The sequence below is a fragment of the Peromyscus leucopus genome, chromosome 12 (genome assembly GCF_004664715.2).
Source record: "Peromyscus leucopus breed LL Stock chromosome 12, UCI_PerLeu_2.1, whole genome shotgun sequence".
NCBI classification, from domain to species: Eukaryota; Metazoa; Chordata; class Mammalia; order Rodentia; family Cricetidae; genus Peromyscus; species Peromyscus leucopus.
Window position 1 is genome coordinate 76,025,954 of NC_051073.1, and position 26,999 is coordinate 76,052,952.

The 26,999-nt window shown below is 45.6% G+C and overlaps 1 protein-coding gene across 1 annotated transcript in view; it reads right to left on the reverse strand.

Annotated features, from left to right (window-relative positions):
- Positions 1–21,723, reverse strand: part of LOC114684920 (insulin-like growth factor 2 mRNA-binding protein 2) — a 56,564-nt gene extending 34,841 nt beyond the window's left edge. The window contains 6 exon segments of the mRNA XM_037209869.1: positions 2,424–2,429; positions 11,563–11,585; positions 13,029–13,048; positions 19,924–19,984; positions 21,471–21,617; positions 21,620–21,723. Of these exon segments, the coding sequence (XP_037065764.1) occupies positions 2,424–2,429; positions 11,563–11,585; positions 13,029–13,048; positions 19,924–19,984; positions 21,471–21,617; positions 21,620–21,647 (285 nt within the window). The 5' untranslated portion in view covers positions 21,648–21,723.
- Between the last annotated feature and the right edge of the window lie 5,276 nt (positions 21,724–26,999).

Below are 26,999 nucleotides of genomic sequence, written 5' to 3' on the forward strand. Positions count from 1 at the left end.
TAAGTACGTTGCAGACAGTCAGTGACGAGCTGAAATAGAAGTCTGAAATCATGACTGTTACTACACGCTATAACTGACTAAGTCAAGTAACTTAGGGCATCCCAGAGCAAAGTTGAGAGGCTGGCATGAGTCTGGTAAAACATAGGACGAATTACCTGACAGTCACATGGAGATGTGTATGTGTGTGTGTGTGTGTGTGTGTGTGTGTGTGTGTGTGTACACACACACACACACACACTTGTACTAGAGATATGGCTCGGCGGCTCCGTTTGCCAAGCATTCTGTGGACTTCCACTGTCAAAAGTGGATATGCTTGACACAAAAGACAACTCTAAACACTATCAATTTCTTCCAAAATGTCAAGTACCATTAGAAGTGTTTGCAATGTATTCCTAATGTGTGGTAAAGGTAGCAGCCCAATTTCTGAGGACCCCATGGCTTTAGATTTTCAGTTGAGGAGAAAACTTCACAGGTCTGATATCGAAGTGACCACTATGTTCTGCTTGAGAAAGGCATTCCTATGTGGATAGTAAATGGCACATTTCTTAGAAAACCAATGATTTTAAAGAGTAAATCTATTTTCCTCTCATAGGCCATGGCTAACCACAGTATGGCGTAATTCTGGAGAAATCAGACCTCACCCAGTTACAAAAATAGAAAAAAGGACTCTGCTGCTGGCAGAAAAGGAACAAACATCCTTCTTGATAGTAGAGAAGTGTTTCTGTATTTTCAACTAGGCATTTAAAGCATCAGCTCTTCCAGGTGAGACAGAGAGAGCATACTTATTTTTATGAAGGGTGATCTAAATGAAATCATTCTTCAGGGAAGGTTAAAACAACAACAGAAATCTAACAGAGGTTAAGAGCTAAAAATGTGTCCTCGCCTGAGGCACCAAAAACCTGGGCCTCATTCTGCAACCTCCGAAATGGAGACTTCTTCCTCATCCTACAGGTGTACGGAGAAGTCAATGGGATACAGTGGCCGGCCACTGGCCACACCGTGGTTCCGTCAGCGATCCAGCTTCACTCTGAAAGGTGCTAACTGGGAGGGCTACTGCAGGCATTCTTGCCCTTCAGTGTAAGTCCCAAAGGAAGCACGCAAATGCTTGTTGACTTCCGGATGGAACTGAACGCCATCACCGCTCCCAAAGTTGCCACCTCCCGACACTCACCACCCTGACAGTGTGGACTAGACTTAGTGTCTCGTGTCTATTAAAGGGAGGGTATGCAAAGTAAGAGGGTCATAGAAGGCAGCTGGTGACACTGCCTGCTGTGGCAATCCAAACAGACCTAAAAAGCAGGTTGTGCTGTCAGGGGCCTCCATAGAATGAGTCGCAACTGAGCTCAGCTGGCACCTGACCACAGTTTCCTGAAATTCCTAGCTACATGGCTGCCCCACTCTTGACCCTTAGGAAAAAGAGTGAGATAGTAAATTTTGCTCTTTTAAAGCACTGATGTGGGATTAATTTGTCCACAGCAATAGATGATCAATACTGCACCCGACAGCATCTTGCTTCACAAGCCTAACCTTTAAGAGTCGCTGGCTGCTCCACACTGCCCCCCAAACCCTGCACTGCCCTTGTCTGGGTTGTCGCGGGACTCCTCAAGCTGCTGCTCTAGGTTGAGCATACCTAACCAAAAAATCCAAAATCTGAAATTTCCAAAGCTGGACGCTTTGAAAATTCCACATCATGAAGGTTTTCTAAGAAATGTGCCATTTACTATCCACATACAAAAACATTAGAAATCATCAGTGTCTTACTTACTAGTCTACTGCTGTGAAGAGACACTGTGGCCAAAGCATCTTATAAGGGGACGGGTTTAACTGGGGGCACCTCGACTACGGGGCCCACGAGTTACACTGTGGTAAGAGGAGAGCTACTGCTTGTTTTCAAGTGCTTTTCTCCTGCAACGCTCACGTTTTTAGTGTAACTTGGGCTTTAGACAGAACTGCCAACAGGAGCAAAGGAGTTTTCACACGATCATGCAAGACTTTATAGACCTAAGAACTGAGCCAGGTGCGCTGGAACACACCTCGAATCCCAGCATTCAACAGGCAGAGTGGATGGAAGAGGCCCAAGAGAGCAAGCTAGCCAAAACTCCAAAGTGAGTGCCTCAAATACAACAAATCAGAAACTGAACCAGCCTTAGTTTTTGTTTGTTTTGTTTTCAGGACAGGGTTTCTCTCTGTAGCCCTGGCTGTCTGGCTGTCCTGGAACTCACTCTGTAGACCAGGGAGGCCTCAGACTCAGAGATCCACCTGCCTCTGCCTCCCGAGGGCTTAATTTAAAGGCTTGTGCCACCACCGGCAAGCTGCCCTAATTTGTTTTGAAAGAGTGATTTCCGAAGCCTGTTTGACCCCACCCAATGTGAATCATCATGTGTGTGCCTCCTGTGCTGTGCACAGTGGCTTTGTGTGGTCACCTCATACTCCACACAAGCTCTGCCCTTAAAGTGTCCGTGAATGGATATGTCAATTCCACTTACACCAAGGAGTCAGTCCAAAAACCGAAAAGGCCATTCACAAAGGAATAAGAAATGTTGACTCTTTTCCCCTCACAATGAAAATCAAGAGAAGGGGGAAGAAATTAAAAAGGTAAGCTAACAACATTACTGTGGCTTCAATTTTAGTAAATTTGTTTTTTAAAAAATTCTTCGAGGCACAGCTATTTCTGACGTTCTAAAAGTAGCCGATGGAAGCTCAGAAGGCTAAGGAGATAGCTCAGTCAGCAAAGGATTGGCCTTGCGTGTGTTGAGATCTGAGTTGGGTCCCCAGAATCCATGGTTTAAAAAAGGGGAGCAGGTTATAGGGGTACATACTGTGATCCCAGCACAAGGGAGGCAGACTAGCCCACCTGACAAGTTCCCAGCCAATAATAGGCTCTCAAATAACGGTGAATTGTGACTGAGGACACTATAGGTTGCCCTCTGACCTCTACAAATGTGAATATATAACCGTGTATGCACATACACACACGCACAGGTGCGCGCACACACATACACACATGCACAGGTGCGCACACACACATACACACACACACACACACACACACACGCACGCACGCACGCACGCACGCACGCACACAGTCTAGTTCTCAAATTTTTAATTCAAATTTTTTAAGTTCAAAGCCAGAAGTGGTAGCACAAGCCTTTATCCTAGAACTAAGGAGGTTTAAAGGAGGTGAATCCCTATGAGGTCAAGGCCAGCCTGGTCTACATAGTGATTCAAAACAAGTTTTTAAGTTCAGAAGACCAGTCGAAGCCTGGAGTGGTGATACACATGCATTAAATCCCAGCACGCAAGAGGCAGATTGTCCTTGAATTCAAAGGCATCCTAGTTTACACAGGCCAGCCAGGGTAACAGTGAGACCCTGTCTAAAAAAAAAAAAAAAAGAAAGAGAGAGAGAGAGAGAGAGAGAGAGAGAAAGAGAAAGAGAAAAAGAAAGAGAGAGAGGGAGGGAGGGAGGGAGGGAGGGAAGGAAGGAAGGAAGGAAGGAAGGAAGGAAGGAAGGAAGGAAGGAAGGAAGGAAGGAAGGAAAGAAAATGTGGTCAAAGACCAGTCCTACATCTCCCCACCACCCTGCCCTGCAAAATGGAGCTGGCCATTTCTGAGGAATCACTTGGATCCTGAAGTTCCAAACGGTGTCCGAGCTATGCTGCCTGGAGTCTTGAAAGACATGGTTTTCGTCTTACCCTGTGTGGTGGTGTGCACAGGAATGGCCCTACAAACGCATGTGTTGGAATGCTTGGTCCACAAGGGAGCAGCATTATTAGAAGGTGTGGCCCTGTTGAAGGGAGTGTCACTGTGGGGGCCAGCTTTGAGGTCTCATATGCTCAAGCTACGCCCAGCATGGGGAATTTCCTGCTGCCTGTTCACTTCCTGTTGCCTGCAGATCAAGATGTGGAACTCTCAGCTACCTCTCCAGCACCATGTCGGCCTGCATGCTGCCTTGCTTCATGACATGACAATAAAGGACTGAACCTCTGAAACTGTAAGCCAGCCCCAATTAAATGTTTTCCTTTATAACAGTTGCCATGGTCACGGTGTCTCTCCACAGCAACAGACACTACTGCAAAGTGACCAGCTTCTTCATGCTTGTGAATTACACTACAAGATTACAAGATGCAATTTTTTTTTTTTTTTTTTTTTTTGGTTTTTCAAGACAGGATTTCTCTGTGTAGCTTTGCACCTTTCCTGGAACTCACTTGGCAGCCCAGGCTGGCCTCGAACTCACAGAGATCCGCCTGGCTCTGCCTCCCGAGTGCTGGGATTAAAGGCGTGCGACACCACCGCCCAGCCACAAGATGCATTTTAAAATGTAATTCCAATGCTGGGTATAGTGGCACACGCCTTTAATCCCAGAACTGTGGAAGCAGAGGCAGGTGGATTTCTGTGAGTTCTAGGCCAGCCTGGTCTACAAAGAGTGTTCCAGGACAGCCAGAGCTGTTACACAGAAAAAGTCTTTAAAAAAAAAAAAGTAATTCCAACTTTCAGAGCAGAATGTGTTTTGACACAAACAAGCTGATGTCTGACTCACTACACAGAGGACTCACTTCTGATGGCTCCCTCTGCAACATTAGGATAACGGGGATCCACCACACCAGGTTTATGCAATACCCGAAATTGAACCAGGACTTCCTGATGCTAGACAAGCACTCTACCAACTGAGCTACATCCCAGACCTCAGAGTGGTTTTTATTTTTGTTTTTTGAAAAGGTCTCTTAAGTCAACAGTCTCTAGTTTGGCCTTAATGAGTATTTATTGCACCCAGAGCCAAAGAACAGAATCCAGACAGCCTTCAACTGCTCAACTTAAACACACAAAAAGTGCGCTAACCAGAACACTTTTCAAATGTATTTAAGTGCACCACTTTTCATCAACATCTCTCTCTACTGGCATATTTTACTTTCAAAACCATCTTCCTTTTCCAGGAGTGTGAGGCACACCTGTCATCCCAGCACTTGGGAAAGCAGGGATAGGAGGACTACAAATCCCAGGCCAGCCAGGGCTACACAGCAAGACCCTGTTATGGTGGTATTTTGTTTGTGATCTAACAAATAAAGCTTGCCTGAAGATCAGAGTGCGCGCTAAAGCCACTAGTTAGCCACAGAGGCCAGGCAGTGGTGGCACACACCTTTGATCCCAGCATGAGGGAGGTGGAGACAGGAAGTGATATGGCTGGGAGGAGAGAGGAGACAGGAGCTCAGTCTCTTTCAGGCTGAAGATTCGGTAGAGGTAAGAAGTCTCTCTAGTGGCTGGCTCCTTTACTGATCTTTCAGCATTTATCCCAATATCTGGCTCTGGGATTTTTTATTAAGATAGATTAGGATTCATGCTCCATTAAATTAAAACCATTTGCCTTATAGTAGATATTTAATGGAGTGACTCAAGTTCATGTGTTTGGAAGTGTTTATTACGGCTTGCAAGACTGCTCCGTGGCTATCGTAACCACTAGAATACCATGACCAAAAGCAAGCTCTGGAAGAAGGGCTTATCTCGGTTTACAGTTCCAGAGGGATAAGAGTCCATCATGGTGGCAAGCATCGCCCTGGAAACAGGAAGCTGAGAGCTCACATCCTCAGCCACAAGCACAAAGCAGAGAAAGAAAGCCAGAAGCAGGAAAGTCATTTTAATCTCAAATGCAGGCCCCAAGCAGCAAAGGTTTTTTATCCTGCAGCAAGGCTGCAGCTTTAGCCTAAACCTCTCCAAACAACGTCACCAGCTGGGGACCAAGGGTTCGAATGCCCAAGACTATGGAGGACGTTCCTTATTCAAACCACACTGTAAAAGTGCTTGCCACCCAGCCTGAAATGCTCCGTCAGACCCCCAGAACGCACATAGGAGGAAACAGAATCCTGTAGATTGTCCTCTGGCCTCCACCGCATGCCCACATACACACACACTCACAAATAAATGTAAAACAAAACTGAAAAGTATTTGCCAGACATAGGAGAATCACTTTCCTAGCACGTGACTTTTAGTACTTGTTATAGTTGCTATGATGTTGATCAGAAAGGGGAATCATGTTTCTCCAACTGAATGGAAATAGAGGGCTGTATTATTTTATCAGATGAACCTGTATTGTGTAACACACACGCATCAACAAGATGTTATATGGTCCATATATATACATCCTGTATTTACAGGATTTATTAAGATAAATTTATTAAGATTTTTAGATGGCTTCACAAAACAAGTATTCAGGAGTCCCGCAGCTTGCAGGCCACCCAGTGTAGCAGAATTGGCAAGCTTCAGGTTTAATAAAACACCCTGTCTCAAAAAACAACAACAAAAAGATCAGTTGAGGAAAAGGCCTGTTGTCGACCTCTGGCCTCCACCTGCACACACAGGGCTGGGGATGAGGAGGACACAAAATACATCCAGGTCATTAAGAGCAGGGCATTTCTTCTTACTTCTCATTCACGGATTAAACTCAAGTCAAAGAAATATTAAAAGAGCGGATGGTGGGCTGAGTGTGGTGGTACACACCTTTAATACTAGCACTCAGGAAGCAGAGGCAGGTGGATCTCTGTGTGAGTTTCAGGACAGTGGGGGCTACATAGAAACGCTGTCTCAAAATTCCCTTCCACGAAAGGAGATAATGTCTTCAGCAACAATTTGCAGATACTGGCAAGGTAGAGAATACCAACTGTAACCCATGAGCCTTATTTAACCTCTACCTGTATAGAGGATCTTCAATGTTTACAAACATTTTTGAACTGTTGCCAACATTTAAAGTTTAGGGGATTTGGGGCTAGAAAGCTGCTCAGCAGTGAGGAGCACTGGCTGCTCTTCCAGAGGACCCAGGTTCAGGTCCCAGCACCCACATAGCGGCTCTCGACCATCTGTTAACTCCAGTTCCAGAGGAGTCAATGTCCTATTCTGATCTCCACAGGTGCCAGGCATACCCACAGTACACACACATACATGCAGGCAAAATACACATAAAGTAAGTACAGCTCCTAATTTTTAAGCTTAAGCATTTAACAACTCTGGTTTAACTTTTCTCTCGGAGACTGTATTTGGGAACGCTGGCCCTACACTTCCCAGTGCAACAGGTGCCTGGAGCTGTCTCTTGTGCAGGCTCCAGAATCACCCTGCCACCACCTACCGCTGTCTTCTGCCGCTTCCTGAGAATGGGCTGCGGCTAAGTGTTTGGCCAGCTCCCATCTTACGGCAAAGGATGGATGTGGCTGTGAGGCCACTGACCCTGGAAGGTAGGAGGCGAGAGTCACACACACAGACACAGCAAGCAGAGTGGCATGGGGCTCACTCTAGCCGGGCATCACCTCTGCGGGTCCGGAAAAAGCAAAGGAGCTAAGTTCCAAGGTCCTGCAGGGTCCCCAGTAGTCTGTGGTCACAGGAAAAGAAGGTAGGTGTGTGTGTGTGTGTGTGTGTGTGTGTGTGTGTGTGTGTGTGTGTGTGTTTTAAATTATTTTTTTTTTATTTCACTACAGAAGTTAAACTCAATATAGAAAGCCAATAGGAGAAATTAGGATCTACATATCCCCATGAAGGTCAGGGAGGGCTTCATAGTTAGGCTGCCACAGAAGATGGGGTAGATCATGAACTCACAGCTGAGGCTCAAGCCTGTGAACATTCCAGAATGGAATGGAGAGAGGTTCACAAGCTGCCACCCCACCTGAGGATACAGACAGCCAATGGCTGATGGAGGAGAAGCTGTTTTCTTTAAGCATGTGGCCACGGTGTTGACCACGCTCAGTAGATGACGTGGTCGTGGTTGGCACAATTTTGGTAGATTTTATTCAATAATAATAAAAAGGAGTGAGGACAGAGAGGAGGAGAAGGAGGTGGAGCTGAGAAGAGTTAGGGAAGGAAGTGGGGGGAGAGGATGATGATGATCAAAATACATGCAATGTGTTTAAAGAGTTAAAAATAAAGAGAACTAACCAATGTTTAAAAAATTCTTATTTGACCGATAATTACTCTCTCAGGTAATTCAATATTATTGGTACATACAAAATAAACGATAAAGAACCAGATAAGGAAGGGAAAATCATTTTACACAGTATGACCGCTTACAATGTCTTGCCATGACTATGATTTAAAGACCATTTTATACTTTATTCAGAACATTTACATTCATCAAGAATGTAGTCGTGGGCCCATTAGACGGCTCAGCAAGTGAACGTGCTTGCCTGGCCCTGACTCACAACGGTGGAAAGAAGAGCTTCACAAAGTCAGCCTCTGACACGCACACATGCTGGGACACCGTGCCTCCCCGGTATAAAATAAATTTAAAATAATAAATGTAACCATACTGCTTTTTCACTTTGTTTATCGTCTTTATTTTTCAATTTTTTTTTTATTATTGTGTGTGTACAATGTGTGCCCGTGTGAGCACAGATGTACCACAGCATACATATGGAGGGAGGTCAGAGGGCAGCTTGCAGGAGCTAATTCTTGGAGACTGAATTCAGATTGTCGTCAGGTTCAGATGACAAGTGCTTTTACGGGCTGAGCCATCGTGCTGGTCTTTTTATAAAAGAATGCTTTTATTAGCCTATTTCAGCCACACATAAAAAATGGATTTCATTATGACATTGTCATGCACGCATGTGATGTATTTTGACTACACTCACACCCAACTGGCGTCTTCACACTCCCACAAATCCCCTTCTCCCAATCAGCCGCCTCTCTATTTTTAACTTTGTTAAGAGTAATACCCTTTTTCTGAATGAAACCCATGCGTATGGAAGAAGTGTGATGACTTCCATCCCGTCTGACTTGCTGGCTATCAATTCTAGCCAGTTTCAAATGTTTGGAAGAGTATGTGACTCCTGTGCAGAGAGCGCCCCCAATATACAACTGAGAAAAGAACTGTTCTGTTGTAGAAAGGAGTTCGAAGGCCCAAAGCAAACGCTGGTTCCTCACAGAGGAGTGGGTCCCATGTCACTACGGTTGACTCCAGTGGATTGTAAAGAGCCTGCCTGCCTGGAACATTCCTAAAGGAAACTGCCGCTGACTGCAGGAAAATCCATAGATTTAGGAGCCCTCCATGCAACTGGCAAAGCAGACCCTGTTTCTAAAGTGAAAGTGATGGAGGAGAGGAGGTCACAGGAGGAGCGGGGGGGGGGGGGGGGGGGGGGGGGGGGGGGGGGGGGGGGGGGGGGGGGGGCCAGGAGAGTACCGCTCTGCTACAGGGCAATCAAAGCCAGACTCCAGATCCAGACCCCAGCGGCTTAAGACAGAGGCTGACACATGGGTTGGCTTTTAAATACCACACCCCTTTCTAAACCAAATTCTAGAGGCAACTGCCGTATCTAAAGGAGTCATGAGCACAGCTGTGTCAAGATTCTCAGGCACACACAGCTATTTCTGCTCTCCATAAACTCAGCTCTCCTCAGCCACAGGCTCCAGAGAACTCAGTGTTAAAAACCACTGCCCTGGGAAGTCAAGCAAGAGTTTGGCCCTGAAATCTGTGAGGTAGGTATAACACTGTGATCATAATCATCACATGTAAACGGAAGTCACAAATCTGCTGGGCCCATGCCTTTAATCCCAGCACTCAGGAGGCAGAGACAGTCGGATCTCTGAGTTCCAGGCCAGCCTGATCTACAGAGCAAGTTCCAGGACAGGCTCCAAAGCTTCACAGAGAAGCCTTGTCTCAAAACAAACAAAAAAAAAAGAAAAACTAAAGCCACAAATCAATTTTGGTATCTAAATATTTTGAAAGCATTATTGAAATAGATATGCATACCAAACCATTATGAAGATCAGTGAACAAAATAACTAACTTTTCCCAGGCAAAACTCTGAAGATGCAGAAAGAACTGTATGAGAAGCAACCACCTGTTCCCAGGCCTCCACAGCCCTGAAACCAAAACGCCCTTTACCACATCTCAGTCTTACTGCAAATAATGGGGCAGTCGGCACCCCGGTCATCCTGGATATTTTGTGACGAATAAACAAAATGTGTAAAAATTTTAAGAGTAACAGCAGCTAGGATTTAAAAATCTTAAGTCATTAGACTTAAAAAAAAAAAAAAAAAAAAAAAAAAAAAAAAAAAAAAAAAAAAAAAAAACCCTAAAAGGAGGAAGAGGTCCTGTATTTCTAAAATTCCTGCTTTCCTCATGCTCAGGTGTCCCAGCAAGCAGAGAGTGTTACTCACAGTCTGGGCCTGAAGGCCTCACTGTCAGAGAACAGGAGACTGGCTGGACCCAGAAGTCAGATGACTTACACAGCCAGATTTCTTTTCTGTCCTTCAGCAATTCGGAAGGAAAGAAATGAAAGCGATGTCTTCCCATTGCAAAGGATGAACACTCACTCACTGATGGGAAAACCTTCAGCACGGACAAACTCTTTCCCAATCTTTCAACCACTTACAAAAGGTCTGCCGTGTGTGGCCCCACACCCCTTGAAGCGCGTGTGCCACAGAGACCACACATTCCAACACACTGAGCGAGCACACACGTGCCTCCTGAGCTGCCCCAGACCTCAGCAATGAGGGGCTCCGGGGCTAGAGCACACAGCGGGCCTGCCACCCAGCCGTCCTAGCACCCTCACAAAATGCCAGGGAAGGCAGGGGCAGAGGAAGTGGTCAGCGCATGGCCTGAAAGAAAGAAACCTTTCGTGAGCAGGCCAGTCACCCTAGGAGTTTTCCATTGTCCAAGGACAGAAAGGTTGCAGAACTGTTCAGCCCTGGCTGCTCTGGAAGCATCGACTGTCCTCCTCACTCTGGAATTATAGAACACACACAGCAGTGCAGCAGGCGTGAGCCACCCAGCCACCTCTGCTCCTGGGCCAGCCTCTCTGCCCCCCATCCTCTTTCCCTCCTTAGTAAATAAAAGGACCAGACTCCTTTTCCAGGTGAATCTTTCATCATCTACATCTGACAAATAAAGAGACACAAAGCACGGTCCTTCAAAACTCTATGCGTACAATGATGAAGGAAAACATCCATTTGTCAGAGCGGGGTTGCTAACATCAGAGGTGAGGAAGCATTATAGTAAAAGGTCCGGAGCAAAGCAAAAGCCCACACAGCTTCATCCCCAAGCATCGCACTCAGCAGCTGATGGGCTGCATCACAGAGGAGGGCCAGTGTTTAAAATGTATCTTCTGGTACCTTAAGCTATCTAAAGGTTCTTGACTGAGAAAAGGGATTAGCCTTTATAATTTAACACATTTCATAATATTATCTTAAGGGTTAAAAAAAAAAATTCACACCTTCCTCCCTCTATAGGAGGCAAACGTCCTTATACTCATTTCACTGGTGATATGACGGTAACTTGAGTCTCATGTTACCAAAGAAAAAAACAACCACGAACGCACAAGATGTTTCAAGTACCCAATTTAAAGGCATACATAGATCTTCAGTCCCTGTCCCTTCGAATCTTAAAGGCTTAAGCTTTCCCCTCCCTCCTCTCCCCTCCCTCCTCTCCCCTCTCCTCCCCATCCTTTCCTTTTGTTTTCCAAGACATCTCTATGTAGCCCTGGATGTCCCAGAACTTGATGGAACTTGATCTGTAGACCAGGTTGCCCCTGAACTCAGAGATCAGCCTGCCTTTGCCTCCAAAGAGCTGGGATTAAATGTGTGTGCCACCTTAAGGTTTGGCTTAAGGTTTTCTAATGTTAACAAGATGACATGCTTTAAAATACATAGTTAGGATTCTGTATTTCCTCTTCACAAACTATAAACATTTTTAAAAATACAGATAAATGAACTACTGAGGTAAAAAGTATTAGATACTTCTGCATCTCAAGTATAGAATACACATATCATAGACACGTGTGTGTCTTTGTACTTAACCTTACAATCATTTGGGCTTAAGCACGTATTCCCTTTCACATAATTAGAAATTTCTCTACTCTAGGACTACTTTTAAAAATCCCTTTAAATCATGACCAACACTTTCGATTTCTTTTTATCTTTTGTTGTGTGTGGTTGCTGAAACAGGCATCTAAATCTCTATGCAGCCCACGATGACCTTTACGATCCTGATCCTCTTGCCTCCACCTCCCAAGTGATGGGATTACAAGCACATGCCACCATACTCAGATAACTGGTTTTCAGTTACACTAAACTATGAATATACCAGACTCCAGGCCCTTCTCTTCTCTGCATACCCACTGTGGACAGGAGTAACATACACAGTTCTTCTCACAATTCGCCAACCGGTCACTCAGACGCTGCAGTCTATTCAAGCCAGACACACAGCAGCAGCAAAGGCATTACAGCCACTGCTTCTCGGAAGCAGTTGGGTCCAGTGGAAGGACCTGTTTAGAGTCTGAAGGTTCACGGCCCAGTCTGCAACAGGGTTAGGAACAGACTTCTCAGGCTCGGGTTGGGGGTGGGGTGGAGAAGGCCTGGAAGGCTGAGCCCAGCGCCTAGCATATAGCAGCTACCACTCCGTAATTATTAGTTTCTCTCTTCCTTCCTCCCCCACCATCTTCTGAGTCACAATTCCATAGAAAATGCCACATCCCGCCCTGGACTGCACAACTCGAAGAAACGCATGAAGGTTAGAAATAACCCCTCACCTACTTTTCTTCTTGACAACTCCGCCCCCCCTCCCACCACCACTACCAGCCTGAGAGTCCACAAAAAGTGCAGGAAACAAGATGATGAGTTCGGGAAAGCATTACAACTCAGAGATGAAGGGCAATTCACACAGCTGCTTAGTTACCGAGTATGTCCTCATTGAGAACTCAACTCCGTTTAAAAAAAAAAAAACATTCTGTAGAGAATGGAGCAGAGGAAAAAAAAAAAAAAAAAGACTAGTTCCAGGGTGACTCCAGGAAAGACTGGCAGCTCCGACCAACAAGTCAAAGAAAGCCTAGCACCGCCCGCTGCAAGGGGCTGAGCCACGAGAGCCCACCAGGGTGAATTCTTGAATTGTACCAAACAGCACACAGTCTTGACCATAGCTAAAGTCGGTGCCTAACTGGTGTGGCTCAAATGTTGAGAGAAATGGCCCATTTTTATTTTATGGCATATTGTATAGTTTTTCTCTCCATGTAGCTCTGGCTGCCCTGAAACTTGCTATGTAGACCAGGCTGGCCTCTAACTCACAGAGATCCTCCTGCCTCTGCCTGGGATTAAAGGCCTGTGCCACTGTGCCCAGTGAAGAATGTCCTTCTTAGCACCGTCTTATTTCTTAATACAAAGAATGCAACCACTAAAATAAATAAACAAACAGTATAAACAACAGCCAAACAAACAAGCAAACAGAAACACCAAACACCGCCTTGGATAAATCCCCCATACCGTCTCTGGCAAGCTGAGGGAAAGCAGAGGTTCATGCTGCTTTTTAAATGGCATCCTTGCCCATGCCTTTAATCCCAGCACTCAGAAGGCAGAGGCAGGTGGATCTCTGTGAGTTCGAGGCCAGCCTGGTCTACACAAGAGAAATCCTGTCTCAAAAAACAAAAACTAATAAAACCATGTGCTTATTTCCAATTATTTTTTCCCTATAAAAACAGTGTAATGAAGAGTAGATCACTCAGACCACACTAAGAATAAGGCCATCACAAAAGGGCCCTTCACAAACAATTTCTATCCTTCCTGAAAGGCATCTGGGCTAACAAAATGTTGAGTGAAGCCCTCTGGGGTAAGATCCGTGATGGAGCCCTTGCCTGGGTACTTCCCTACTACTGAATTTATTTCTCTGCCTCAGACAAATTTCTCCATTTCTCTAAAGACTAAGTTTCCTCATGTGAGAAAAGGACTAGTCCATTTTTCCTCTTCTCCAAATCTTACTTAGAAAAAAGCAGATTTTCTGTTCAAGAGGCCATAATAGCTTTTTTACTATATGAACTTGAGATGCAACCACATGAAGATACATCTCACCACAATGCCTTCTAGTCTGTGTTCGTAACAGTACCAGATCATAAAACCTCTAATAATTTTTAAAGTTCAAGCTTCCCCCCGCAAGGCAAATTCACACTTATGTATTAAATGAATACACAACAAGAAAAACTGCAAACACCCTTCTTGTTTCAAAGGTTCCAGACAAGTGTTTCTGTTTACTAGGTAAACAGATGCTCATGATGTAGAAAGATATGATAAAATGTGTATCCAAAACCTTCTAGTTCACTTACTGAACTTATTAAACTGCTTACTTTAACAGACTAGGAAAACTGTGATTAAGTGTTCAAATTTTAGGAAATAAAAGTGTAAGAGACATAAACAATGAGAAGACCCAAGAACAAGAAAACAAAATGCACCTCAAGAATGCAAAATTATTACTGGGGGGGGGGATCACTGTTTGAGGAGGAGCTATCTAATCACTGAAATGATGGACATAAGGATGGCGTTTGGGCTTGATGGCCCCCTTTAATACAGACACACCCATTTCTGCTCTACTTATATTCAACATCAATGTGCCATCCAACTCTGAACCAAATTAAAGACACATTATTGTATTTTTTTCTCTCTCCTCTTTGGCAGTGAAAGGAACAGAACCTAAGGTTTTCTGCAATAGAAAATAATTTCTTTCCCTTATTTTATGAAGTAACCCGACTAAAATCCATAATCAAAACAGGAAAAGTTTAAAAAAAAAAAAAAAAAAAAAAAAAAAACCTTAAAAATAATTCTGAGCACTCTGCAATTTGCTGCCCAAAATAGAACCCATACCATCCATGCCACCAAATGAAAATTATAAGCTTGTAAGCACCAGGTCAAATTATAAAATAAAAGATTTAAAATGTTTCAGTGGCAATGAATGAGGGGGGTGGCTTTCTTTACTGGTAGGCATTTGCTCTTTGCTAGCATCTGCTCATCGACATTGTTTGAACGTTCCCCAAACTAATTTGTTCTTCCCATTGAGTACAAAAAGATAAAACCAGACTAATCAATTGCTCAGGCATGCCTTCTTCAATAGAACTCTCCTGTCCCTCAAATTAAGAAGTCAGTCACAGTTTTTAAGATATTATGCTTTTGACTAGACATTTCAAAGCATACATTTTTAAAAATTAGTTTAGCCAAGGCCCATCAGTTTCAAAAACAACAACAACAAAACCAAAAACTGAAAATACATTCATGGTGTTTAAACATAATCTTTAAAATTATATTTTGAAATTTTGTAATTTTTAAGCAGCTCCCAATTTTATGGTGCTTCTAATAAAACTGATCCACCACTGCTTTGCAAAAATAACAAAACACCCTCCTAAGTATAGCATTTCTAAATGAAAATGCACACTCACTAACACACACTTTATAAGCTGGGCACAGTGGTATATGCCTATGACCCCAGCAATTCAGGAGGCTAAGGCAAAGGGGTTCACGAGCTCAGGAACAGCTGGGGCTGCATGGGGAGACCTTGAGTTTAAAAAAGAAAATAAAAGTGTGTGTGTGTTGGGAGGGGTGCAGTGACAGGTCATGAAAGCCTTCACAGAAATGAGTCGGAGAGGAATCTAGGAGGGTGGTTTTTGCACAGGACAGTCTTCTCAGCAATGTGCTCATTGAAAAGGCCACCGCAGGTGTCTGCCTTGACGGCCAGGAGTGAAGACACCTGCGTAAGGGCATCTCCCAGGGACGGTGCACACACGTGACTTCCTTCGTGGGTTTCAATCATCCAGTGGTTTTCCTTAGCTTTGTCTGGACTGAAACTCAGAGCAATGGCTGCTCAGCTCAGGGTCTCCTCCTTCTCTTGCTCCTTGATCTATGTAAAACTACTGGCCCCCACAAACTGCACATATCCCACTGAATCAGAGGGATGGCACATTAGTTCAGTAACAACTGACCAATTCCTCATCAACATTAGAGGGTTTCATTAGCAGACACGGAATAGTGGTCCAGTTATAGACTGCAGATATTTAGAAAATATCAAACACTTATAAATAGTTCTAGGAGAAATCTATTTTTACTGTTTTGTCTTGTTATAAATGTACCCTGGTGTCTATCCTTCTACACACAATTCAGCATCATTAGCATGCTTCTTGAACCCAATAAGGAACTTGATGCAACCTACACACACACACATAAATTTATTGTCTATTTAAAATGGTGAAATAATTTTCACATGTAGTTAGTTTTAAATCTTCTGATCTCCTTCAAGTGTATTTTAAAATATAAAATCATTTCTTAAAGAAAATATACTTCAGACCATTATATGTAAAAGGCTTTCTCCAAATATTATTAATTTTCCCTCATCAATCAAATGACAAACTCAGCTTAACATAATAAAACGCATAACTCCTAAAGGATCATTTTATTACCTGTAATTGCAAATAAACATTATTATTGAAAAGCACAATGTAGCAAATGGGCATCATGATCAATTCTCTTTTAGAATTAAGGTTTAAGAATTTAAATACTTCTGTAAATTGCTGCCTTACAATTTAAAATTGATACTATTAGAAAACCAATCTAATTCAATAGATACTATTGAATTAGAAAAATCAGGCAAAACAATACATTTTATTTGTAGAACTCATTAGTTTTTAATGTTTAAATAATATATAAAAAGTTAAATGCCAGCCCCTTAAAAACATCTTAAGACTACATTACTATCTAAATAGCAAGTAATTTTTTTTAACCATTTCTATTCCAGCCCTAATAATCTATTTCTTAGAGATAGAAAAATATGTGTTCTCTAGAATATAAAAAAAATTACCTTTTTGAAAATGTGCAACTGCAACTTCAAAGCTAAATCAAAGTGACTTTATAGTTTGATATCATATATGACACTGTATTAATCTTTCTACATATGTAATTAAGTCCAGCCATTAACTTCTAATTCAACAAACTGTTGAAATAAAAGGCTACTGTAAGATTTAAAACTAATAAAGTCTTTTCTGTTTCTAGAAAATTAAAAATTAATGCAGAAAAAGTCTTTGTTACAGGGAGGGCTTGAAGTTGGGTGGGTTTTTTGGGGGGTTGGTATTAATTCAGCTATACACAATGTAGTACATACAAGCAAAATACAATTGGGATACTGTTTTCTTTAGCATTCCTATAGGAGACCAAATTCATCTGGATTGGAGAGAACACAATTACTGATTTTTAACTCATGAAAGACAGATTCATAGCTTTCCCTACACCACTGCAGAGTATTTGACTGTCCCAGCTGAAACCTGTCTAGCATCATTCAGCTACTTCCTAGAAGTGGGTAGATTCTGCATTTTTTTCTAAAGCTGTTTCTCACAGAATCATTCAGCTTTAAATACAAAAGCATATTCAAGTCAGCATGCCTTAGATCAAAACAATTTATCCAATATGTGTACATGTGTGTATATGTGACTTTTTAAGTGAACTTTCAGCAGCACCCAAAATAAATTTTCTATCAAGGCAGTTCACTTAACTTTTAACAGCACTTTTAAAGTTATCAAGTTTTTCCTCTTTACTAAATCTCTGACCCACAAAAACTATATGAACATTGAGAAAAAAAATTCAAAGATTTTTATTCAGCAGACTGAAACCAAGTAGAATGTAAGAGAAATAGATGATATGTATGGCTTGCTGTACAATAATCTGCACTTAAAATGGATGAAACATAAGTAGCCAAAAGGAAAGAATTCTCTCCTCCAGGGTGACTGAGAAAACAGCAGTCTGTCTACAATGCAGCCACGTGTATAAAATGGTGGTATGTGATTTAACAAAAGACCCAGTGGTAAGCAAATAGCATGCCAACTCCTCCTCAAATGAAGATTAAAACATCTTAAAACTATCATCACCTTTAAAAAAAAAACCTATTTGGAATACAGGTATTAAAACAGCTTCCTGAAAAATCAAAGAGCCAAGCACAATATTAAAACATTAGCACTCAATTGTTGAATCATTTTTCAAGGAGGTAAATAAGAGAGGATGGCTTATTTTCCCTGTGCTCTACAGAACACAAAAACCACACACAGAACTGACCTAATGTTCACAAATTTACTTCCAACTTGTCAATATACATGGAAATGCAACAAGAGAACAATACAACGATCACTGTATAACATGAAAGCTTTGGTCTTAAATGTCACAGTATTCTGGTTTTTTTAAAGCCACCAGCATGACTGTGCCCAGAATTAATGGAGAACTCATCCCAGAGGGCTGAACTCAGCTAACCAATTCTAACCAGGTTAGCCTTCTCTCCCTTAGCTTGCAATGCAAGCAAGGAACTTTTGTATTTGAAATAAAAGAGGGAAAAAAGATTGAAATCATCCAATCAAAAAATGGTGCCACTCTCTCCAGCAGCAGGCTACCCTTGCTTTGGTTTGTTAACTGTCTTCAGGTGTGGTCAACCACACAGCGTGCTCTTAGCTTCTTCCTCCTGGTTATTTTACATCACCAACATATTCAAAGAAATCCATTTATTCCTAGGACTGTAAAAGCCCTAGACTGTTTATTTAATATATGCTAAAACTCATGGCAAGACTTTTTGAACATGGCAGAATAAAATCACTTAAGTGACACTTCAACCAAAATGCAAACCACCTCTGCATTTTAAAAGAAAAAGCCAAAGCAGTCTTTTTGTTGATAAGTTTTAAGTGATCTAAATAACTTTAAATAAACTAGTATTTCGCTTGTTTTGAAAATTAAATGCATCATGGAATCAACACTGCATCATGGAATAATGGGACATCAAATTACCCCAATTAAAAATCTATTGACTATTGCTAATTTTGACCTCCAAAAGGATTCAACAGAATGAGATATTTCTAGATGCACAGTGCATTAAACATTTCTAACAATATTCATCAAAACTTCAACTGTTGAGAGACAAATGGTATAAACTTACAGGAAGTACTTAGCATCCCAGAAAACATCTCCTTACCTGTCCCCTCAAAAAATACTGAAGGAAACTACATAAACTTAAAACAATTTACAGAAAGCCAGCTATACATTTTCAACCCAAGAATCCATTCAGTAGAGCAGCCCAAACTGCAAATCATTAATTCTTAACTTTTTCAAAAACAAAAGTATTAAACAGTTTTCTAATGCAGCACACAACCCTTTCCAAACACATTCAGTTACATTAAAATGTATGTGGAAATATGCACACAATGTTTTTAAAACCCTCCAACACATCCAAGTATTTATAAAACCAATTTATTTTAGAATGTTCTCAATCCTGCGTCTTCCCTCTGACTAAGAAGGTGGAAAATCAGACTTAGCCTCCCCAGTTCAGACACTTAATGACGAATGGCAAAGAAACGTTCCTTAATGGATATAAACTAAGTTAAGACACGTGGGGGGTGGGGGGGAGATTAGCCGCCACCTCCCAATTTAAAGTCCACAATGAGCTTTAAACAAAGATGGTCTCCTTCATTCTTTCATAGCAAATCACTGGGGAAACCCAAGCCCCACAAAGCGTGTTACTCCTACATTAACAATAGCTAACTATCGACTTCACCGCGACACTGTTTATTCTCCAACGTTTCTCTAAAGCAACAATAACAACCAAGTGCTCAGGAGCACAGTCCCACCGCCTCAGTTAGAGAAGTCTGGCTTCTCCCTGCATCCCATACAAACAGCCTGCTGCTTCAGAATACTATGCAAAATACTGACCCCTTGTTTACTGAATTATTTTATTATCCGACACTAAACTAAGCAAAAAAAAAAAAAAAAATTAATCGCATGGTCAAGTTAAGCAATTCAGCTGACACAGTAAATATTTACTCTTAACATCTCACAGGAAGTTTGCTATTGTGCTGGGGGTAGGGATGGCAGTGAGGAGTTCTCGGTGGGAGGCAATTTATGATAAACAACTTAATCGGTCACAGCCAACTGAATCTACCTAGTGTTCTCCATCCCGACTCCTAATTAGGCACCAAACAGTTTGCAAGCACAGAAAACACCTTATATAATGAAAGTAAAATAATAACAATAATAACTTTCTAAGCTATGTATCTCCACTAACAAAACAAACAAAAGCCCTTTTTAAAAAAACATATTTTTTTAGTTATACGTATGGAAGCCCAATCGCGGGGTGGGGGTGGGGGGGTAGAAAAAAGAAACCAGGCAAAATATATTTACCTTAGCTTTTTAGAGACTGAGTAATCAACTTCCATGATTTTCCCATGCAATTCCACTTTACCTTTAAAACAGAAATTTAAAGTACTCAGAACCTCCCTGAGTCAAACACGCGGGGGTCTAGGAGGGGCACGCTCACTACTCCGCGCTCGGGCTCCGCCTTCTGGAGCCTTCAAGGGGTCCCCCACCCGGCCGCAGCTGGGCGAACTTAGCTCCAACTGTGATGAAAAGTGGGCGCCACGGGTGGCGGACGAGGTGGGAAGGGCACAAGCCCGGTTCTGACCCCAGGTAGAGCTGTGGGTGGCATTACCGGAAAAACACATTTAATAAAGAGAGGCGCCAATTTGAAAAGATGAGCTCATTTGAAACTCAAGTTGCAGGGCAGGCGCTCCCCGGCTTCTCCGGCCCCCAGTTCCCCATTCCGCCACCCCGGGACCCCGGGATTCCAGGGCGCTCGCCCCCCACCCCCGCCCCACCGCCCTTGCTGCCAGCGGCCCGGGGACACGCGCAGGAGTCCCCGGCTCTGCGGCCGCCTGCTTTGGGGTGACCCCCAGGTCTCACCAGCCCACCCATCCGTCCCCCAGGGAAGGGGTTCCCTTCGGGGTCGGGGGTCGCAGGCCCGGGGAGCGTGGCCCGCAGCGTGCGTGTGCGGGATGCGAGCTGGGAACGCGCGCGCGGGCGAGTGCAGCGCTCCGACTCCCGTCTGGGCTCCAGCGCGCTCGTGGGCCCCCCGGTCGCCTCTTTCCCGGTTCTCAGCCCGGGCCCCCACCGAGTTGAGACAGGGTACCTCGTAAAAAGGTGCTTCTGGCCGAGCAGGAGGCGGGGAGACGGGAGGCGGAAAGCCCCCAGCCCCGAGTTCTTCTCAATAAAATCGGACAAAAAATTCAGGGAAAAATAGGAGCGCTTCCGAGACCAGAGAGAGGGAAGTGAGCTTCGGGAAAAGACCGAGGGAGATGTGCGGTCCGGCAGGAGCCGGGTGGGGAGAACCCCGGGACCTCGAAGGGTTCAGTAGATAAAGTCGAGGAGCTGCCGAAAGTGGGGGGCCAAGAGAAAGGGGGGGGTCTCAAAAAGGAGAATGCGGCTCGGGAGACGGCAGAGGGCGAGAGGTCTTCGGCGCGAGGCATGGGAAGAAGGAAGGTCTGGCCAGGAGGAAAGGAGATGCTGGATTTGGGGGGCCCTTGGCAAAGAGGGCACTGGAAGGGTCCGAGAAAAGGAAAACAGGGGAGTCTGCAAAGGTGGGGGCGGGGGAAGCTCCGGGGAGCAGCTGGGCACGCCAGGGGCGCTCCTAGGGAACCAGCGAGCCTGGGGACCCTCGGAGGAGCACAGGGTGGCCCCGGGTCTGAGGCCCCAGGGTCTAAGTTAGCCCCCGCCGTGGGGGCAGGGCAGCCGGCCGTCCCGGAGCCCGCCCGCCGCCAGAGTCGCGGGGCTGGTGCGTGGAAGGGAGCGTGCGGGCGCGGGAGTCGCGGCGGGCGCGGCCCGGGGGGGCTCGGCCTCCCGGCTGCCGCCGTCCCGAGCCGGCGAGGCGCGGCGTGGGTCGTGCGAGTGCTCACCCGAGAGGGTCTCGATGGCGCGGATGGCCCAGTTCTGGTCGGGGTAGTCCACGAAGGCGTAGCCGGACTTGAGCAGGACCTGTCCCGCCAGGGGCAGCTTCCTGTCCCCGAAGAGCTGCCGGAGGTCGTCGGCGGTGACGGCGGGCTCAGGTTCCCGATGTACAGCTTGTTCATCATCCGCGTCTTCCCGAGAGCCCGCGGCTCCCCCGGCCCGGCACCCGGCGCTCCCGCCGCCTCTGCTGCCCTCCTCTCCTCCTGAGCCCGCCCCCGCCCCCACCCTCGCCCTCAGCCTGGCTCCCCCCACCGCGGCCGGCCCGGCCCGCCCGGGGGCAGAGGCGGAGGCGGGGACTCGGCGCGGCTGCCTCCTCGGGGCAGAGTCCCGGGCGGGCGCGCGGACAAAGCGCTCGCTCTGCTGCCTCCCGGTACCGGGGCGGCGACGGGGCGACGCACCCCGTGCGCCTGAGAGTTGGACCGGCGTGTGCACCGCCGAGAGTGCGCGCCCGGCCCGGCCCGGCCCGGCCCGCGCCGCGCGCTCCGATGGCTCGGCGCTCCCCAGGCTGCGCGCCGGACGGGCGGAAGCGGCGGCTCGCCCGAGCGGGGCTGGGAGCTGCTTTGCAAGGCGGCGCGTGGGCTGGAGGAGGAGAGGGGCGCGGGTGGTGGGCGGGGTGTGTGCAAGGTGGACCCGGCGCACCGGCAAAACGCACAGCGAGGTGAGAGGCGCACGCAGCGGCTGACAACTTTCTCCGCGCGTCCAGAGCCAGGCACAGATCCGGGGACTCGCTGCGAGCTAGGGGAAGGGGGAGCATGTGGTCAAAGGACGGTGCACCACACCAGCCTCTCCCTCAGGCCGTGGGTCCTAGGAAAGTTAACGTGGCGCTGGGCCTCAGTTTCCCCACCCAAGCGGAGAAAGAAGAGCCGGACCTGTGTCCAGCGGCGGCAAGGTGGCAGCCGAAGAGACGACGCTCGATGCCAGGCTGAGCGGCCGGTTCGGTTCCAGAGCCTGGGAGGCATTCCCTGAGCTCTGGAAGGGACAAGAGAGGAAAGATGTCCTTCCACCAGAGGACGGAAGAGGGAGGGTCCTAGACCGACCACCACCCCCACCACCCCGCCACGGGAAGGAGCCTTTACAAGGAGCTGTGGGAATCGTGGAAATGTAGGGCTACAGAAGAGAAATGGAGGGATTCTGAGGTGAGATGATTCTGGACTGTGGGTGTAACCTGGGAAGTGTGTTGGAATTTAGAGCGTTTACACATGGTAGGTAGGAGGTATGTCTGGGTGGAGAACCATGGACCATAGGGTAGAAGGCTTGTCTACTCCATTCTCAGACCCAGCAGTGTGCCCCAAAGTGTGCCAACATCCCTGAGCCTGTTTTATCTGTAAAGGAAATAAAACAACCAACCACCCTAGTGAGGGTGACTTAAAGGCTAAGTAACTGTGACATTTCTTTGCCCAGAGAACCTAGGAACTTAAAAACTTTTGGGGGAGGTGGTTGCTGTCCTTAATTACTTGTCTTGAGAAGGGAATGGTGAATTCTTTTTTTTTTTTTTTTCAGATGTTTGTTGACATTTCAATTCTAGCTTTCATCAAATACTCACACATGTCCTCCTCTCTGGATTTTACTGCTGCTGGAATTGGGAGCAGCTTTGCTGCTGTTGCCCGGGCAGGCAGATAAACCAGGGAGGGATAGATGCTTCCTAGCTAAAATGGGGAAGAAAAGCACGAATGAAAACAACTTGTGTGTGCATAAGTCACTGGAGACTGGAAGCCAACCGCCTTCAGATTATTTACACAAAGGCTGCTAATTAGGGTGGTCAGTCTCTGTACGAAAGGATAGGTTTGCCTGTTTGCAGTCGATCACAGTTACAGGTTAGAAAAGACAAAGGAGGAATTGTCATGGATTGGTGCTCTCCTTCCTCTTTGAAAGGTTACTAGGCATCACATTTTCAAATACTTCAAGTGTTGTTTGCAAAACCGTGGCTGCTCTGCTGGGCAGTGTACACAGTCCACCGATTCTCACTTAGCACAGGGGGCTTCTGGTGGGCCCCCTGCACTGTCAGGGGGCTTGTTATCAAACTCCTTTCTGGGAACGAGCTGCTGCCTGCTGCCTTTGGTGTGTTCTGTCCTGCCGGCATCTTGTAAACAGTGCTACCGGAAGAACACACGTGATCAGTGAGCAGGAGGGACACTTTTCCACATACCTCTTGTATTCTTGGCTTTTCTTGGTACTAGGACAAAATATCTGAGAAAAGAAGTTCAAAAGGGCTCTTTTAGTAGACCTCCAAGACCTGCCCAGTGGAGGACAGCAGACAGCCTGGACCTCTCCACCCTTTCCCACGCCTCTGAATAAAGTGTTTTGACCTTTTTTTTCTTTTTTAAGTTGGAGGGGGAAAAACGTTTATTTTGGCTCACAGTTTGAGGATGCAGTCTGTCATGGCCCCAGGAGCACGAAGCAGCTGGTCACTTTGCAGTCACAGTCAGGACACAGACCTGAATGCTGGCGTTTGGTGCACTTTCTTCTTTTTATGTAGTTCAGGACCCCTGCCCAGGAAATGGTGCCTACATTTATAAAAGTGGGTCTTCCTGCCTAAACCCCAGCCCCTCACAGACATGCAGGTGGTGACTCAAAATCTTATCAAATGGACAAAATTTGGCATCATAGCATTCCACCCCTGCTCCTAAAGTTTTACTTTGATCTCTTAATAAAAATGCATTTAGTCGAATCCTAAAAGCCCCCGTAGTCTTTAATATTCCTGACACTGTTTGAAAGTCCCAAGTCTCTCTAAAGACTCAGAGTGACCCCTTAACCAAGAACTAATATAAAGTTAACAAGCAAGTTGCCCATTTCCAATAAACAACGACACAGAGATCACCGTTCCAAAAGGGAAGAAAGTCACAGCAAGGAAAAATCTGACCAAAAGAGAAGCGAAATGCCACAGAGCAAACAAGATCTGCCTGCAGCTCTCTGGGACTCCGAAGGAATCCTCTGGGCTCCGAAGGGCTCGAGTAGCCCTGTTCCTCCAGCTCTGCCACCCGCAGTAAACATAGCCTCTTTGGGGCCAGCTTCACTTAATGTATGCAGCTTTCTTGGCTGGATTTCCCATGGTTTTACCTTCCCCAACATTCTGGAGTCTCCTTTGTAGCCGGCTTCATCTTCTAATGTCACAAAATAGCCTCCCAGAGCCTCCTGGCAAGAACGTCAACCCTGACATAGTCGAGCCTCAGTGACTCTGTGGAACTATGGTGTTACACTCTGTGACAGGACACACACACACACACACACACACACACACACACACACACACACACGAAATCTTTCATGCTTACAAAACTAGTATCACACACATGATGATGCCAGGTTCTGCTGCCAACTCAAGATGGAGCTCGCCCCCACAGTTCTCTCTTGGACCACAGTCTACCAGCCTTTGTGTTCTGATTCTCGAGAAACACTTTTCTCTAAGTGGTTGATTTTGGGTAAAGAATCCCTTCCGTGGCATTCTCTCCCTTCAGATAAAGTTGTATTTTGGAGAACTTGATGGGTGGGGTCTTCCCCTTCAGAGTGTCTCTCCTGTGGTCCCAGTGCAGAGGTCCAAGTTTCTTTGATGGCACTAGTTCCTTCAGCAGTTACAGCTGCTTTCCGACCTGCCTTATCTGAACTTTTAACTTGTCTGCATTCTTTTCCTCATCAAACTTGACATTTTTCCTCTTTTTTCTTTCTCTCACCGCATTCCCAATTGAGAGTAGCAAACGGTAGCCATACCACAATGTGCGCGCTCTCCTGTCTCTCCCTCCACCAAACACATTAGTCCGTGACTTTTTAATTCAGCCTGACCTTTGTTCTCAGGACACAGTCAAGAGGCAGCCTGAGTCTCTGTAAGAACAGAACCCGAATGGCCCCCAGCCCAGGTCTTGATAGAGTTCTTGTCCTCTGAAACCTCCTGGGCTGGGCCTCCACTGTCCACATTTAGCATTCTAGGTTCCCAGATTCCCGCCAGAATGGTCTGTTAGCATTCGAGGGGTTGTCTAGCCCAAGTTTCCAAACTTAAATTCCTCCTATTATAAGCCACTTCCAAAGTCTTATAAACCATAAAGTCAGGATTTTCCTAGCAGTGACCCCACTACTGAGTAGCCGTTTTCTACATTCGTCCTTTTCTTCTTGTTGTGAGAAGACACTGACAAATCATCTGAAGGACGGATTTGGTTTTGCTTACATTTTGAGCGTACCGTCCATCATGGTCTAGAAGGCAGGACAGCTGGGCGTCGGGGAGCTGGCCACATTGTGTCCACAGTCAGGGAGCAAAGAGCAGTAAATAGTGATGTGCGGCTTCCTTCCTCTTTCCACAGCCTGGAACCCCTGCCCGTGGAGAATGGTGCCACTCACCTAACGCGGGCCCTCACAGACATGCCCACACAGTTGCTTCCCTGGTGAGTCTTACTCCCATCAGGTTGATGGTGAGATCCGCCATCAATCACACCTGCTCCACAGCTGCCTCAGCTCCTTAACTGCAGTAGCTTTTCTGTGTTAGGAAAGGGGACGGGAAACCTTAGGAGACAGCAGCGATGACGAACTCCAAGGGGAAGCCAGAAGTCTAGAGGTCCTCACTCTCCGCCTGATAAAAATCACTCCTAGCTGTTTCTCTACGTTAACCCACCCTAGAGAGCTGAAATGGCGGTCGCATAGAGTTCCTGAGTGACCATGGTTGGATTGAAACAGAGTAAACCAGGATAAAAGTTTAGGATCAGAAGTTTGGAGACATTCTTACAGTACTCACATTTCTTTCTAATGTCTACATTAGCCTTTCCCCCGGAGTTTCAGAAGCAGTGAGAACCTTATAGCTTCCTGTTGAAACTCTGTGGCAGAGTAGCAGTAAGGTGGCCAAGACAATATTTCCTAATCCCATTTTGCAGATGGGACCATTGAAGCCCAGGAAGCAGCCATGCATTGTCACACAGACTCACGTGGTAAACATAATTGAGCCTGAGAGTCCAAAAAGGTCCGAGTCTTCATCCTGGATGTTGACTACAGAAATATTTCTCCCTGTGGGCAGAGTACCTTTTGATGGAATCATGGTGCTAGAGTTAACTTTTTGAAGCTACAAAACCATGGGGGAAATGGTTGTCACAGTCAAGGTTAATATAGTCAGCGTTTTTAGATAATGCGAGGAGCTGGAAGAGAAAAATGAAACCTTAATGGAAGATGGAGCCAAAGCCAGCATGGCAGTAACTTTGAGAATGTCATGCCAGCCTCTGTGTCTACAGTAGTTTACAGTAGTGTCCCTTAGACATGTCTGTTGAGTTGATATGGGGGACATTGTCTAGCCTTAGTTGAGTTACTTCACCTTGCTCTGTTTGGACTCCTCTTTGTGAAATAACTCAGCCATTTCCTCACAATCAGCTCCACCTCCCCTGCACTTTGCATGTTTTCCGAAGCCTGGGCCGTCTCAGAACTCCGCCCCTTTTCACATACTGTTCCATTTCCCTGGAATAACCTGCCCTTGAATGTTGCTGTTCCCTTTCCCCAGAATAACCTGC